The sequence below is a fragment of the Meles meles genome, chromosome 3 (assembly GCF_922984935.1).
Source record: "Meles meles chromosome 3, mMelMel3.1 paternal haplotype, whole genome shotgun sequence".
Taxonomy (NCBI): Eukaryota; Metazoa; Chordata; class Mammalia; order Carnivora; family Mustelidae; genus Meles; species Meles meles.
Genome location: NC_060068.1, coordinates 148,941,211 through 148,957,618, shown reverse-complemented (window position 1 = coordinate 148,957,618; position 16,408 = coordinate 148,941,211). Strand labels below are relative to the sequence as shown.

Here is a 16,408-nt window from a genome sequence, read left to right as displayed (position 1 = left end):
GGTGATCCTGGTGATCCTTCCTTTTTTTTTTTTTTTTTTTTTTAAAGCTACCATGTGTTTGTAGCCAAATAGTTTTATTGGCCTGTTTCTTGCCTATACAGTTGTGGGAATCTGACAGCTCTGTCTCTTTCAGTCTAAGCTGGCAGTGTTTCTGCCGATACAACATTCTCAAAACCTTGTGGGTTTCCTATGTATGTCATAGGCATCCATGTTGGTAGTCGGAGGGTCTTCCTCAGATCCTCCTTTTATAATCTCTATTCCTAGCTTCTGTTGAAATGGCTGAGGGAGCCTATCAGTCATGTTGCTAATCTCTCCAGCACTAGATTAAGACTCTCCAGCCAACCCCACACCCAACCCCCAGCCTTTTCTGTAGAGCACACTTCCTTACCAGTGTAGCTCCTAACTGGATAGGCTGAGGATTTCCCAAATCACCAAGTTCTGGTTCTGTTTTGCTTAATAGTTTTTTCTTCACTTTATCTCTTTTCTCCACATTTTACTAAAAGCAGCAAGAAATCAGGCTGCACCTTCAGCACTTTTCTTGGAGTTCCTCACAGTTACATTTGCAAATTCACCACAGACAAGTTCTACTCGCACGTGACTGTAATACATAGCTCAGCTACGCATCTGCCCCTATATGACAAGGATTGTCTTTCCTCCAGTTTCCAGTAACATGCTCCTTATTTCCTCTAGCTGTCACAGAATCACTTTTAATATTCATATTTCTACCAATATTCCATTTGTGAAGAGGTATGTATTCTTTAAGATAACATAGGCTTTCTCTACTCTGCTCTTTACATCCTTCTGAGCCCTTGCCAGAGTGCTTTTGATGCCTATATTTCTACAGAAGTCTGTTTAAGACAAAAAAGGCTTTCTCCATCATGTGTCTCAAAATTCTTCCTGCCTATTTCCATTATCTAACTCTGAACTCACTTCCACGCTTTTAGGTATTTGTGATGGCAGTACCCCACTCTGAGGTATCAAATCTATATTAGTTTCCTTCGGCTGCTTTAACAAATTGCAACAAAGTTGGTGTCTTAAGGCAATAGTAATTAATTCTTTCACAGTCTGGAGGCCAGAATCCCAATATCCACTTGACTGGGCTCAAAGGAAGGTGTCAGATTGGCCAAGCTCCTTCCATAGGCTCTGGGGGAGACTCTCTCTCCTCTTCCAGCTTCTACAGCAACATTCCTTGGTTCACATCTCCTTCATTCATCTTCCAAAACCAAAGCATCATATCTTTAAGTCTCTTTTTCCCTGTTTCCATCACTGAACTGCCTTCTGTGTGTGTCTGATCTCCCTTTGTCTGTCTTTTATAATAAGAACAAGTGACAGCATGTAAGGCCCATCTGGATAATGTAGGATTATCTCTTTATCTACAAAGCTTTAACTCAATCACACCTGCAAAAATTTTATCATAAAAAGTAGCATTCACAGGCTCCAGGGATTAGGACTTCGTATCTTTGGATGGCTATTATTCAGCATATCATAGTTGTTATATCCTAATATTGGTATGCTTGCAGAATCTGGTCCTTAATCTGGGCAATGAGTGTATTGAGTAAAAATATTTTAATAATAATTTAGTTCATTGCACTCATTTTGTAGATGAGGTGTCTGAGGTCAGGTTAAAATAAATGGCATGCCTAAGATTGCACAGCAAATGTTTTGACACGACTAAAACTATGAACCATACACTTTTACTCATACTCTTTGCAGTACATTCTCCTTCTCTAAATGAATTACCAAAAAAATTTGCTCATTTCTTAATTGTTACCAAATTATTCCAGTATCCAACTATAACTCTGAAACAAAAAGTATCTCACAGCCAACATCAATTTTAAAAGATAATAAAGTCATCATTTCTATCCACTGACCGTAGTCAATAGTAACTTTAGGAAAACTGGAGAAATATGGGTCCAATTCAAGGATTACATAATATTTCCATCCAGAAGGTTGTGTGAATTTAAGTACTTGACATTCAGTTAAGTAATGATGGCCCTAACATTTTCTGAGTTCTTAGAATTGTAGAACTTAGAACCCAATGGAATTTTAAAAGATAATTTACTTAAACCACATTTTTTCGGGTAGGCAGTATATTAATCATGCTTTCCAGACAAAGTGACAGAACCAAGGAGTCTAAGTGGTTTGTATTGAGGATAAGCAGTTAAAAACAACAATTTTTACCTAGTAAATATATAGAAAGGACCCATTATATGCCAGACTCTGTATTGAGGTCTTGCATGTTAAGGTGAGTATAATATGTACAGTCCTTACCCTCAACATGTTTTCTGTGTATCAGGAAACTAGATGGGTAAACTAATCACATGTGAGAGTGTGTTAAAATACTAGAGACAAAGTGTTTGGGGAGTGTTCAGGAAGGTCTCCTAGAGATGACAACTAACAGGAGTTTGAAAGGAAGAAGTGCTAGGGGCAAGGGAAGAAATGTCACTCCAGCTAGACCCAGTTGTATATACAAGGTCTGGACATGAGGGGACAAGGAATGTTCTGGAACTAACATCTACTCAGTATGTCTATAATGGGGAGTATAGTAAGAAATGGGGGTGGGGAATCAGTAGGGAAGAAATACTGAGGGCTTCACAGGACCTGTTAAGGAATGTAGATCCTGTTCTTGTTCAAGGACATTGTGAAAAAATTAAAGCATTTAATAGGGAACTAGCTTGTGTAGGTTTGTGCCTTACACAGAACAAACTGGCCTTCAAGAGTGAATAGGGTGCCACTGAAAATATGCCAGGGCAAGAGGTACATGGTGAGACTGTCCCAGCACCAAGGCAGAAGGTCCTCTTTGCTGATCTTGGACTAGGTTTGAATCCTGATTCACTTCTGCTAACTATCGCAATTGAGCCTGGCATCATAACTTTCAGACTTGGTTTTCTCCTCTAAATAGAGTATGGGAGTAACAATGACTATTCATTTTATAGAATTTTTCTGAGAATCAACTCATGAACACATAAAAATGCCTTTTAAACTATAAAATAAAGTATAGTAGTATGATAATCAGCTTTCTGTCTAATCTTAGACAGATTTAGGCCATGACTTAGGGATCATTTCAGAAAACGAGATAATTTAAAAAAACACAGCAGTCCTAGCATAAAATGGTAATGAGAGCTAACATACTGAGCTTTTAAAAACGTGCCAAGCCCTTTATTGAGAATTTCACATTTATAGTTTCAGTTGTAAGTTTACAGACTCTGCCTGCCAACACTGATGAGGTAGGTGATGTTATTATCTTCAATTAATAGTTGCAAAGATCATGATGTAGTAATTTGTCCGAGACCACAAAGCTGCCGAGCTTTAGAACCCCGATTCTGGGGGCACCTGGGTGGCTCAGTGGATTAAGCTGCTGCCTTCGGCTCAGGGCATGATCTCCGGGTCCTGGGATCGAGCCCCACATCGGGCTCTCTGCTCCGCGGGGAGCCTGCTTCCTCCTCTCTTTCTGCCTACTTGTGATCTCTCTCTCTGTCAAATAGATAAATAAAAAATCTTTAAAAAAAAAAAAGAACCCCGATTCTGTATCAAGAAGTTGGTCTCCAGAGCTCATGGGCTTCATCTTGGGTGTAAGTTTCATATTTGCTGTACATGTCTTAAGCCTCATTTGTTTTAAAAATATTTAAGTATATTCTTTTGCAAGAAATGGAGCTGTATCTACTTTTTCTTTTCCTAATCACCTAAACCAGGTAAATCTGAGCTAATTTAGAACAGTAATGACAAGAACAAATACACAATGGGAGCAAGTACAGATGAGGCTTCAATAGTAGCCTTTGGGAATCAGCTGAGAAATGACAGAACCCTCCCCAGCGCTATGTATATTTTAAGAACTTCTGCAGTAGAGACTATTTTAAATTTTTAAGTAACGATGAGTACCATTTGGGGTGGATCAGAAGAACTATTTTGTGTCCCTATTATAAAATCAGTTTTGAGTTTTGGTTTGTTTTGCTGATCAAGCTAGAATTTCAGTATGTTTAGGTTACATCTATTATACTATAATTTATACAGCCTTGTAAAATATTTCTCTGCTTTCTCTTTGTTTTTCCTTTACTTCAAGAAGTAAAACAAATAATGAAGGCCAATTTTAATTGAAAACTCTGTTCTTGTAACATTTTAGCAGAAAATTGAAGTTCTCAAATACAAGGGTATTTATATACCATAGCCCCGCCCCACAGGACAGCACTTTCTAGTGTATTTTACTTAGGGTTTCATAAGGTAGCCCCAGCCTGTAAACTCTGCTCCATCTCCTTTGCCTACCTGTTACTGCCTGGAAACTTCACACAAGGTTCTGTGCTCTCTTTTAGGACATTCTTGCTCCTCTCTTTCTGTTGATGTCTAGCTGGAGTCCTTATCGCCAGTGTGATCCTGCCCATGTCATTCATGCATTGCGTGTGTTGCTGTCCACTTCGTTTCTGCCTTGCTTCTTTGGTGATTAGTATAAATGTCTTATATTATCTTCCAACCCCTTGTGAGGATCTATGTCTAGACTGTAAACCCTTTGAGGCTATGGACCAAAAAGGCCACAGTGATGGGATGAGAATCAAGAACCTTCTACAGAATTTACTGAGAGCTGAGCATCTCTGATAATCCTGGCTCAAAATATCATAACTTGGAATATAGTTTGTCTTGAAATATTTCACCTAGAATCGCTTTTCTCTTTTTGCCTTTTCTGCAGTAATCTCCTTTCCTCCAATCTCCACAGTTACCTATTCCGTCCCTCTTTGTTTTCCTTTGTTCCTTGAACTCATGTGTTATCTTCTTTATTTTCAACTCTTCTCTCTCTCCTCAAATTATCTTCAGTTTTCAAATGTCTGTTACTAGTTTCTAATAACCAGATCTTTGCTCTTTCCCCCTAAACTTTAGAGCATTACGAATACTACAATTGCAAATGTTAAATAATTTCAGATGTTCAAATATTTCCCTTTAATAAAAATGCTAAGTGTATTCCTCATTCCTGCCTTTCTTCAGTTCCAGTATTTTTACTTCCTTCTTCAGCAAATAATCTGCCAGTTGCTCTCCAGATCCTTTTCCTTAAAACAAAGGGAAGCATCATCTTTACATTTTCTTTATATAATACCCACTTGATGAGGCCTTATTAGGCACCAGGCACCATTAATCTAGTCCATTAATTAAGTCTGACTTCTCCAAACTTCTCATCAAACCCCAGGCTCAGTGCGCTGATTCTGTACTTCTTGGAGGAGGCATCACTCGCCTCCTCACTCACTCACTCGTCACTCCTCCTCCTCTTCCTACCCCCCACCTTCAGATGCCTTTTAACCATGAGGTTTAGAATAGTTCCCAATTGTTTTCTTTTAGAATATACTACTTGTTTCTTCCTAGCATTTACCCCAATTTTTCATCACATCTTTATTTACTTGATCTTTCGTTCTTTCTTTCGGTCACTGTCTTTAGACTATAAGAGCAAAACTATCGTTTTTCAGTACTGTATGTACATGTCACACAGTATCTGACACAAAGCAGACACCCAATTTCTGCTGAATGAATGAATAATCTCATTTACTTGTGACCATACAGGAAAGAGGAAGGTATTGTTAATGTTGTCGTTTTACTGATAACAACTTGCCCAAGTCATCCACTGTTGTCTGGCAGTTCAAAACCTTAACTACACCCACTTCTGTGTCTTCAAAGTGCATTTTCAATCCAGGACCATACTTGTAATCACTTTTAATCAAAGCCCACACTTTTAATCCCTCTTTCCTACTGCCTCTTTAGCAGGTACTCTGGACTTAGCCTTTCCTACTTTGATACCATGGTGCGATTACTTCTGTAGGATTCTTTTTAGATCACAGGTTCTCATTTCAGTTAATTTAACATGCCGTCAAATGCCAGCGCTTGGGTTATATTTCCTTCACACCTTTCTTGTCATGTCAGCCCTTTTGCAGTGCTACTCACTAGCTTGATCTCTTTCCTGGGAGTTCAAAACCCTTGTCTCCATCACTCTAGCAAAAGCATGTCCTCCTCCTTCCATAGTCTGTGTCTAAACACTCTCTGACTTCTGCTTTTCCTCTGGCTTTGAACATTCTAATTATATGTCCTTTACTGTATCTCTTGCTTCAGCTTTAAAGCACTTCTGTAGTTGTGTTTATTAAGTTTTTGTTCCATAATCTGATCAACATGCTTAGCACTTTTTTTTTTTTTCATATTTGTGGAATCATACCCTTCTATGGAGATGTTCCAAAAAATGCCCTAGAAATCTGGTTTACTATATTGGTAATTACTGTTATTAATAACGTTGTAAATATAGCTCACTTTAGATGAGAAATAGTTTGTAAATTAATATCATATGTCACCATTTTCCCCATGTTACAAAATATTGATTTTTCTTTTAATAATTCTATTAATCAAAGAAATTTAGGCTTTGGAAATATATCTACATCTATATATTTATATAATTTGAAACCAATTGTGTTTTTTTAATTTGAGGTCAATTGTAAAAAGAAGCTTGACTTTTAATTATTATGGTAACAGAGCAATCTAACATATATAGTCAGATTCTGTATATAATAAAAATAAATTTAATTCAGCCATCAGTACAAAAAGGCTCTTCCTTGAAAGAAATATGAACACACATGTTTCTATTAACTCAAATTCTAACTCCTGTCAGTGTCTTAATATTTTTCCAACAAAGATATATGCATTTCTATATTTGGTCAGGTTGGAATATATATATACATGTGTATTTTACATTTTTTGACAACCATTATTAATAAGAAAACGGGTTTTATTTTATTTTTTTTAAATATTTTATTTATTTGACAGAAATAACAACTAGGCAGAGAGAGAGGAGGAAGCAGGCTCCCTGCGGAGCAGAGAACCCGATGTGGTGCTCGATCCCAGGACCCTGGGATCATGACCTGAGCCGAAGGCAGAGGCTTTAACCCACTGAGCCACCCAGGCGCCCCCGGGTTTTATTTATTTATTTTTTTTAGATTTTTTTTTTTTATTTATTTATTTGACAGAGAGAGAGATCACAAGTAGGCAGAGAGGCAGGCAGAGAGAGAGGAGGAAGCAGGCTCCCCGCGGAGCAGAGAGCCCGATGTGGGGCTTGATCCCAGGACCCTGAGATCATGACCTGAGCCGAAGGCAGCGGCTTAATCCACTGAGCCACCCAGGCGCCCCCCGGGTTTTATTTTTTAAAGCTACATTTGGCAGGGATGTACAGAGAAGCTTTGTAATTTAAGGGAAATCATGAAGTTGGAAATAGTAAAGACCTTTATGGTTAGCATTCATCTTCTTTGAAATAAATGTTGATTAAAATAGAAGAAAAATAGTTATTTGATTCTCTAAATCATCTTTACTTTCTCTCACAGGAGTCCAAAGACAGAAAGGTAGGGAAATCGACAAAGTAGCTAGTAAGTGTTACGTGTACTAAAACAAGTTAAAAGAAAGGTGAAAGGAACCTGTAAAGAGAGTAGTTGGAAACAGAATATTTAATCTGGGGCAAACTGCAGAAGGATGATTTAATAACCAGTCAGCATTCATTCACAGAAGGTACTTTTCTGTGGTTTGCCTATTTCATGAAAGGCAAGGCTATAAGAAATTGACCTGATTGCTGGGATAAGAGAGAATTCACTGGAGATTCAACATGAGAAGAGACCCCTGATGGGGTGTGTGGAATTTACATTGCTGAAGAAATTTATGCTTAGAATATAAGCTATCTATCTTGGATGTTGCACATTCAAAAAGGTTGAGGCTGCTGACTCCAAATATGACATGCTAAGCAATGATAATGGATGACTTTCCCTGGCCTAAGTGGTAGGAAAGGGTTTGGAAAGCAGGGAAAAGTTAGATGGGAGGAGGGGACAAGAAAACGAGGAGGAAAATAATGAAGGACTGAAAAGGCATCATGGTTTCTGAAAAAGTATCAGAGGCAGGGCTACCACATATGGCTAATATTTCAGGTGTATAAATGTCTCAAGACAGAACTATTTGGGCCCCTGGGTGGCTCAGTCATTAAGCGTCTGCCTTCAGCTCAGGTCATGATCCCAGGGTCCTGAGATCGAGCCCCGCATCGAGCTCCCTGCTCTGCAATGAACCTGCTTCTCCCTCTCCCACTCCCCCTGCTTGCGTTCCCTCTCTCACTCTTTCTCTCTGTCAAATAAATAAATAAAATGTTTTTAAAAAAAGATAGAATGATTAGAACTTGATGAGCCTTGACTTGTAGAGACTTTATGAATATGTCGGGTTATCCTCAAACAGGGGCAAGGCATCAAACAAGGTTAAGGATGAAAACTAACACGTACGTTTTTCAGTAAAGCATGTTAACACCAGGTGCTTGAAAGAAAATAATGATTATAGAAAAACGATCTTTTAAAAAAGTTCTCAATTTGGCAGTTAAACATTGCTATTTGGAATTGAGTTGCAGTTAACCCACACTATTCATAATTAAGTGATAGCTGTGGTGCGGTTGTTAGGTTATATTTAGTTGACAGTTATCTGAAGTTGGGGATATATCGACTTAATCAATACTTGGCCTCTTCTATTATGGTTAGTTAAATGGTTCATTAATCGCTCCATGTCATCATTCACTGTAGGAAGCATGCCAAACATTTGAAAATTCCTCATTAATGATAACACACATACTGACAGATTAGATATAGGTAAAGGTGGACAGATTTAGGCTAAAGAATTATTAGGTGAACTATAAAATGAGGCAATGCTTTACTGCCAGCACTATGAATCTTTCAGATGGTAATTGGATGCACGTGTTAGCAGCAGTAAAAGTCACTGTCCAGTTGTCCACCTTACATGGGAATCTACTCTGAGTGTCTTCTTTGATTTATTGTTCCAATTAGAACACAGTGTTCAAAGAAAGAACACAACTGACCTGATTTTAAGGCCAGGAAGCCTTTAAGGCTATTACTTGGTGGATGACCTGACTCCCTTTTAGGTATCTTGAAACTTTCTATTTGTGTCAACTCTGTACTGATTAAATGTTTGATTTTAAACTGATTCTATAAAGCATTGACATTTTATATTCATTAATTCTTGGTCAGAGTGTCACTGATGACTTCCCAAGATGCAGGTACATTTTCTTTCACTAACTTTAAAGGCCTAGTTCTAGGTTGTCACTTGTCATCCAGGCTGACTGACACAGGTAAAGGGAGCAGGCACTGGGGGAAAAAAAAAGAGTGCCGGTGATGAAAAGTTAAGTATTTCTGATTGGCAAAACCAAGTAACAACACCACTGGTCACATGGTAAATGTAAATGAGTCTGAAATCATTGCAATATACCATAAAAGATGAAGATATTTCTGCATACAAGACTTGAGGCAAAATGAGGTTCATTATCTTCTAGACTGTGATAAAGCTGTATTAAAATTACATAAACATAAATCTTATGTCTCATCATACTGGAAAATTGAAAAAGAACTTAAATTCTGGGAGGGAAATGCTAATATTTTACTTACTTATATTAAGCACGTATCAATTCTTAATGCGAACAAATGTTGGAACAGTAATACTAAAAATGTCATCTGAATTACTCTTCATTGCAAAGTTCACAGAATTAATGTTAAGATAGATTAAAATCACTTTGAACTAATACACATGTATTACTCTTCTTTCTGAAGGATAATAAAGAAATATCATTTGTACTACAATTTTGGATAAGTATCCAGACATTTAAGGCTTAGGAAAGATGTAGATATTCACAGGCAGCTCATAAATGTGAGGAACATTAGCTCCATTTCAAATGAGCTGTCAACTTTTTTCCAGAATTTTTGGCTTGTGGAAAGTCAGACGTTTGGATAATAAATGGGATTTGCCTCTGCACATGAAGGTAACTGTGCAGGAGTTTAAAGTGCTCATTCATATTCTACTATAAGTTCATTAAACACTAAAAAAATGAACTGGGATAAGCCTTTTTGCTCTAAACCAGACAGTAAATTATAGAAGAAAATATGCATGCAATGGAGTTTCCTTCACTCTGTGAGACACAATTTTTCTTTTAAATTCTGTGCTTCATCATCATTTTGAAAACACCTGTTTTTAAGGAATGGGCCATACCTTTGCCTAATAGAATCCTAAAATACCCAAGACCTACCTAGAAATTGGCATTTCTGAGTTCTCATACTCTAATATTGGCATGTGATTTCTGCCAACTGTTTTCTTGGGTTTCTTCTAGTAGGTTATAAATCAGGTTTATGAAGAGGAAACTCTGTAATTGTGCATTTTTAAATGGATTTATGATAAAGCCACCAAAGTGGAGGGTCCATATGGTAGGAATGCAGTAAAGGCAACAGGACAGTGTCATGTAAACATTAAATATAGTGCCTTCCACCTTCATAAATCCTCAGTGCACATGATTAAGTGCTGTCAGTTGTAAATTATGCAGCCAAACTCTAGAAATGACCACAACTTAAATAAGATACCAGTTGTAGGGCACCTGGGTGGCTCAGTGGGTTAAAGCCTCTGCCTTCAGCTCAGGTCATGATCCCAGGGTCCTGGGATCGAGCCCTGTGTAGGGCTCTCTGCTCAGTGGGGAGCCTGCTTCCTCCTCTCTCTCTGCCTGCCTCTCTGCCTACTTGTCATCTATCTGTCAGATAAATAAATAAAAAATATTAAAAAAAAAAAAGATACCAGTTGTATATAGATTTTCTTTCCAAAAATCCATTGTATATTTATTAGGAGGTGATATTCAAATCCCTATTTTCCTCAACAATTACTTTCTCGCCCTTACTTAACTTCCTATAATAAGTCCTAGACCTGATTTAGAAGTAATAAGGCAAACCTTTAATCCTAGACAGTAATTTGTCATTTATATGTGGTAAAATACCTTTTAGATTTGTAGACTCATTTTAAAGCCTTCTTAATATATATGTAGCTTGAGGTCTCTACGATTTTGCCCTTTTTAGAGTTGTATATCCGAAGTTTCTGCAACAGCCCAATTTCACACTGGTATTTACAAAAAAAATTACTTTATTACACATGGGAACAATTAAACATTTTGCCCTCAGCTGTAAACAATTACTATACACAATGACATTCATGGGTTTTCTTAAATGGTCATGTATTTCTAATGCCCTGTTCAAGAGATGAGATCTGTGTACATGTATTTTGTATTTCCATAAGCAGATATATTCCCAAACAAAATATTGAAAGAGATATTTCACTTAGAGAATGCACTAACCTTGTCTGATACCATGTGGCCACCTGCAGTGAGGACACCTTGAACATGTTTCATTTCTGTTCCTCTCCCAAATTACTACTGTTCCAGTTTGAACCTGAGGAACTGTCGTTGTTCATAGCAAGAAGAAGAAGTAATTACGATTTTAGAATTTGTTGTTTAGAGTTTTGAGGCATCTAATTAGAATATTATTGGCATCAATGTTGCCAGTAGTGGAGGTAAAAGAAATAACCAATAGATTTAGTTTCCAGTTGAATGACCTTGGATAATTTCCTTTTTTCAGCTTCATCTTTGAAAAAATATGGATAGTTATACCTAAATTATAAGACCATTATGTGTTAAATGATCTATTTGAAGAAATAGGCACATGCTACACTGATTTCTCTGTTGTTTCCAGAACTCCTTTTCTGCAAAGACTCCCAAGCATTGTGGCTTTCTGTTTTGAGAATAGCCATTCTCGGCAATCTCAAGTTTAGGGGTACATTTTCTTTTCACTAGACTCCCCTTTTCTACAAGTGACAACCGTGGGAGAAGCCCACAGTCCACTCCCATCCAGAAGTAAGTCTACCCAGTCCCAGTTGTAAGGGTATCTAACAGCTGTATCCAGCCTTTCTAGGAGGCCAGAACTGGAGCTTAGTGGTGATGTTTCAAGGGCAAAGCGCTAGATGTAAAGAATGATAACAAACTTAAATGAGCCTAAGCAAACCTAGTGACAGATACACTACAGCTATTCTAAATTATTCAAGCTTTCTTAGACTTCTAGCTGAAAAAACCTAATTCATCTTTGCTCCCTTTATTCTATTTTCATATAATGGCATAGAAGCAAACCAAAAACCACCCCTCTTCCACTAAAAAAAAAAAAAAAAAAAAAGTTATAATCACCCAAATTGCGAAGAGTTTCTTTAGGCATATAATATTTTTAGAACCATCCAATTTCTGGGAACCAGCTTTGGAGGTAGAAGTTAAAAATGATTTTGCAATGCTTATGGGTGATTTCCTTACTTCCCTTTTGTTAGTATTTTGCTGGCAAAAAGCCAGTAAAGCAGTTGTTTAATTACCCAGGACATCCCAAACATGTAACCTCTTAGATAAGCTGTCACTGTATTTTAGCAACAATAATACTAGGTAGGGTCAAAAGTAACAAAGAAAATTAAGCTTCTAATAAGCAAACCTCAAAAGAACAGCTTTGTATATTGAGAATAATTAATAACTTGTTTAGGAAAATGTTACTGAAAAGTGGTTTTTGGACAAGGAACTGACACTCTTTAGAAACCCTAATATTTAGCAGGCTACCATTTGGTGGGCTGGCTGGCTGGTTACCCTGTAGGCATGGCAAAAGTTTGTTCACATGTAATTATGCAACATTTAGACAATATCTTAATGATACCATGTAGTTCAGCTGAATCAGTCCAGCTGGAAATTGTAGCAGTGTTCTGATTACCCAGCCACATGTGAAATTAAGACCTTTTCAACCTCTACTTTTCACTTGCTATGTTTTGATACAGATGTTCTTAGAAAGCCTAAATTATTATGGTTTGACATTATTTAGCAGTAAGCCCCACCCCCTTTCATTTTCAACCATTAATTAACATTGCATTACTATATAAGATATGATATTTTAACAAGGGCTGTTGCTACACTTTATCAGATGGAAGAGATATTATTATGTTTTGGATAGTTAAAGTGGAAATTTTCCACATTAGTTTTTATGCAATAAAAATTATATACTCTTTTCTTCACAAATAAGTCTTATTGTAAAAATATACTTCTATGTGTATCCTGACAATCATTTTATTAAATAAGCACACATAATTGTTTTAGAAAATATTAATTTCAGTTGCATAAACAAACTAATATAGATTGGTCCTTGTATCACATTATAAAGACACTTAAAATATACCAATAGCAAAATCAAATTAGTGTCAGAAAAAAAAAAAACAAATGGAATTTTGCTCAAGGATAACACTTTGAAAATATATTTATCTCCATGAACTAAAAATACAAAGAAAGGTTTCAGTCAATAGGAATTTTTTTTTTCTTTTTAAACTCCCATCTCACTCTTTAGCAAGTGTTTAGCTTACTTCTTCCCCTATCGTCCTACCTGGATGACACAACTCTTGTTTTAGAAGTGAACAAAGGTATTAAATTTTAATCAACAACTATAACATCTGTGCACAGTGTCTAATGAATTCAGGTAACAAATGACTTTCAAACAAAAAAAATCATAAATGACATTATTTCAGCCACTTTCTATGAATCAGAATGAAAAAATAGGTAATGGACTATTTAACATCTCTATATTAAACACAAGATGGAATACTTTAAAATACTTTCACAAGTACCTTTATTACTTCTAAACATACTGCTAATTTTAGTAAATGGAAGCAGCTGCTGAAGAGAAACAGAAGTTAATGCTGAATATATGTGGATCCCCAAATAAGAAATCTTAAGTCTTAATTCCTATAAATCTTTATTTAAAAAGAAAATGCTAAATTTTGATTAACTGTCTTTCCCCTTAGTACCAGATACTTTTCTGGGCCAAGGTATCTTGGAATGTCCAACCCTTGTATTTAAGTAAGTTGGCAAGAAATTCCCAAACAACTGACGCATAAAGGGTAATTTGGAAGGATCATTGAGATAATGCTAAATGGTCATTAAAGATGTTTAAATGTTATTGTCTTCTGTCCTCAGTGTGCCATTACATAGCCTCAGGATCCTTTCAAACAGCAATCAATAGAGAGTGAATAAGTCTCACCACTTGAAAGTAACTAGGAAAGGAAGCCAACGGAATAATCTGGCTTTGCTGGACTGATTCAAGAAGAGACACAATATCCACCCCTCCTCTTCTAGTTCTCCCTCCCTCTACCCAGCCCACAGCCCTGCAAGAAAGAAGCTAAAGAAGGAAAGAGAGAGAAGAAAATGTTAAGAGATCCAGGGATGAGGCAGAGGGAGTAATTCGTCCTGAGCAGAAAACCTCATCCAAGGGGACAAACTATAGCCATGGAAACAGAGTTATGACTTTTACTTTGAAAATAAAAGAATGACAATGAAATTTGTGTGAGGTCTGTGTGAATCCAGTCCCAGATGTTTACAGTGCTGTAGTAGTATGGCTCTGCAATATGAGAGGTTTCAGAAGAAAGGAGTACAACAGGACACCACAAAGCAGCGCATATGCCATTGACAATGCAGACAGGAGCATCATGTTACCAAGAGAGAAGGCAGGCAGAAGACAAATAGCAGCGGTGGTGCCTGAAAAGCTAACTTCATGGACTGCAATCACTCAAACCAACATGAGGGGGGAAAAATCAGAACCAGAAAAATGTTTGCACTCCTGTCTAGATAGGTAGTGGGGTAAAGAGATGGGGGTGGGGAGCCGGCGGAATTGACTTTTCTTTCTTAAATAAAGGTCCCGTAAAGCCCCTGTAATTGACAGCGGATAATTATTTTCAGCTTGAGGAAACTGTCCCAAAACTCTTAATAAGATTGCCAGCGAAAAGAAACCAAATGTGTTTACTCGAGCCATTTCCAGAAGGGAGGGAGAGGGGACCTTGAGATGAGGTGCGGAAGGGCTATGGAGACGGAGAGGGGGCATCTAGGCACAGCAACAACTCTCCAGTGCCCTGCGTGGCCCCGGGAATGACAAGCCGGAGAGACGGGGCAGACGGGGTGGCAAAGAGTGGGGGGGGTGTGGAGGGAGCTGCGCCAAGGAGAGGGGGTGCGGCATCACAATGTATGGGGGGGGGAGTGATTTAGTGTGAAAGTATTCCACTTAATCATTTTACAGGGGTTGGGGACGTAAATATTTAGCTGGCCACATCTGGAACAGATTTTCCCCCCCTTGTGGGGTGGGGGGTGGATAATTGGAAGGAAGGGAGCGCGCATTTGTTACTTACTGTACGGGCAGTTCTCCTTCTTGGTACCGCTGACCTTCCCGTTCTTCTCAATCTTGAGAAAGTACTTGGTAAAAGAGAATAGCTTTCTCCAGCGGACGTCTCCTTGGAGGTGATTGTAGCTCCGCACATGCCTCCCCGCACTGGCAGGAGAGGAGAAGGAGGAAGAGGACGAGGAAGAAGAAGAGGAGTTGGTGGCCTCTGGTGACACCATGTCCTGACCAAGGGCTTGGCAGGTGACAGGGATGGAAGACACCAAGAACAGCAACAAGAAGCAGCAGCAGCAGCCAGGCAGGTGGGGAAAGGCTGAGGCACAATGTGTCAGTATCCATTTCCACATTGTACTGAAACTCTCGGCACTGGAAATTGTCTCATCAGAAGGAACATACTGAAAGGGTAAGACCTGGTGCGAGGCAAGGAGACAGCTGGAGGTGGTGGCCGCTGGTTAGCTCCCTCTGGGCGCGGATCTGGCTAGAAGTGAATGCACCAACATCCATAACTCCTCGGAAGGGCCGGCTGCCTCTCCTCGCTCCTTTCTCGGATCCGGTGCCGCGCGCCTCTCGAGTCTCCCGGTGAATGGTGGACGTGGGTGGCCGCAGTAGCAGGAGCTGGTGGTGGCGGTGGTGGTGTTGGTCACCAGCGATCTGCACTCCCCTAGGAGTTACTTTGTTCTCTTCTTCACTCCTTTCTTCACCATGTTAGATGCAAAAAACGGTCTAAAAAACAGATGACAGCACGGTGAACAAAACCCACAGAGGTCGGGGTGGGAGGCTGGGGGAGATCTCTGCGCCTCTCGGGGATTGGCACCTTCTCGCCCCTCTCCGCAGAGCCCCAGCCTGCTAACCGGTTCTAAAAGCGTGTCCCTTTGGAGTTGTCAGAACTGGAGGCGAGCTGCCGGTCGCCGTTGTTTCCTTCCCCCTCTTGCTTTCTCTTTTTGGTGGTGCCTGTTGATTTGAAGCGTCCAGAAAGTCACTTCTTGTTTGGGGGAGATGGCGGTTGGTGTTTTGTTTGGCCCTGTTTCCCTCCACCCCCCCACCCCCTTCCTTTGGAAAGCCCGCTTGTAAACAGGTTGAAGCCTGGAGTCTAAATGTCAGTGATTCTAAGCCAGAGGTGGGCTCTGCCTCTGCTGGTCAAACCTCATTTGCAGGGGTGGAGAAGCGGGGGGAGGGGGGGTCAAACGGCGGTGGGACATCTGAAACCCTCGGCTGCTGGGAACGCGAGGGAGAGGGAGGGGGAGGGGGCCGAGAGGGGGGAGAGTAGAGGAGCCAGAAGGAGAGAGCCCGATGCCTCCGCGGAGCTGGGGGCTGCCGGGTCCCTTCCCCGTGGCCCCGAGGCCGCAGCCTCCGCCCCGCGCCTCCAGCTCCAG

The 16,408-nt window shown here is 39.3% G+C and overlaps 1 protein-coding gene across 1 annotated transcript in view; it reads right to left on the bottom strand.

Moving 5' to 3' along the window:
- FGF10 (fibroblast growth factor 10) overlaps nucleotides 1-16,140 on the bottom strand; it is an 83,564-nt gene extending 67,424 nt beyond the window's left edge. Inside the window, exon 1 of the mRNA XM_045998830.1 lies at nucleotides 15,046-16,140. Within this exon, the coding sequence (XP_045854786.1) occupies nucleotides 15,046-15,382 (337 nt within the window). The 5' untranslated portion in view covers nucleotides 15,383-16,140. The remainder of the gene's footprint in view (nucleotides 1-15,045) is intronic.
- Nucleotides 16,141-16,408: the final 268 nt, after the last annotated feature.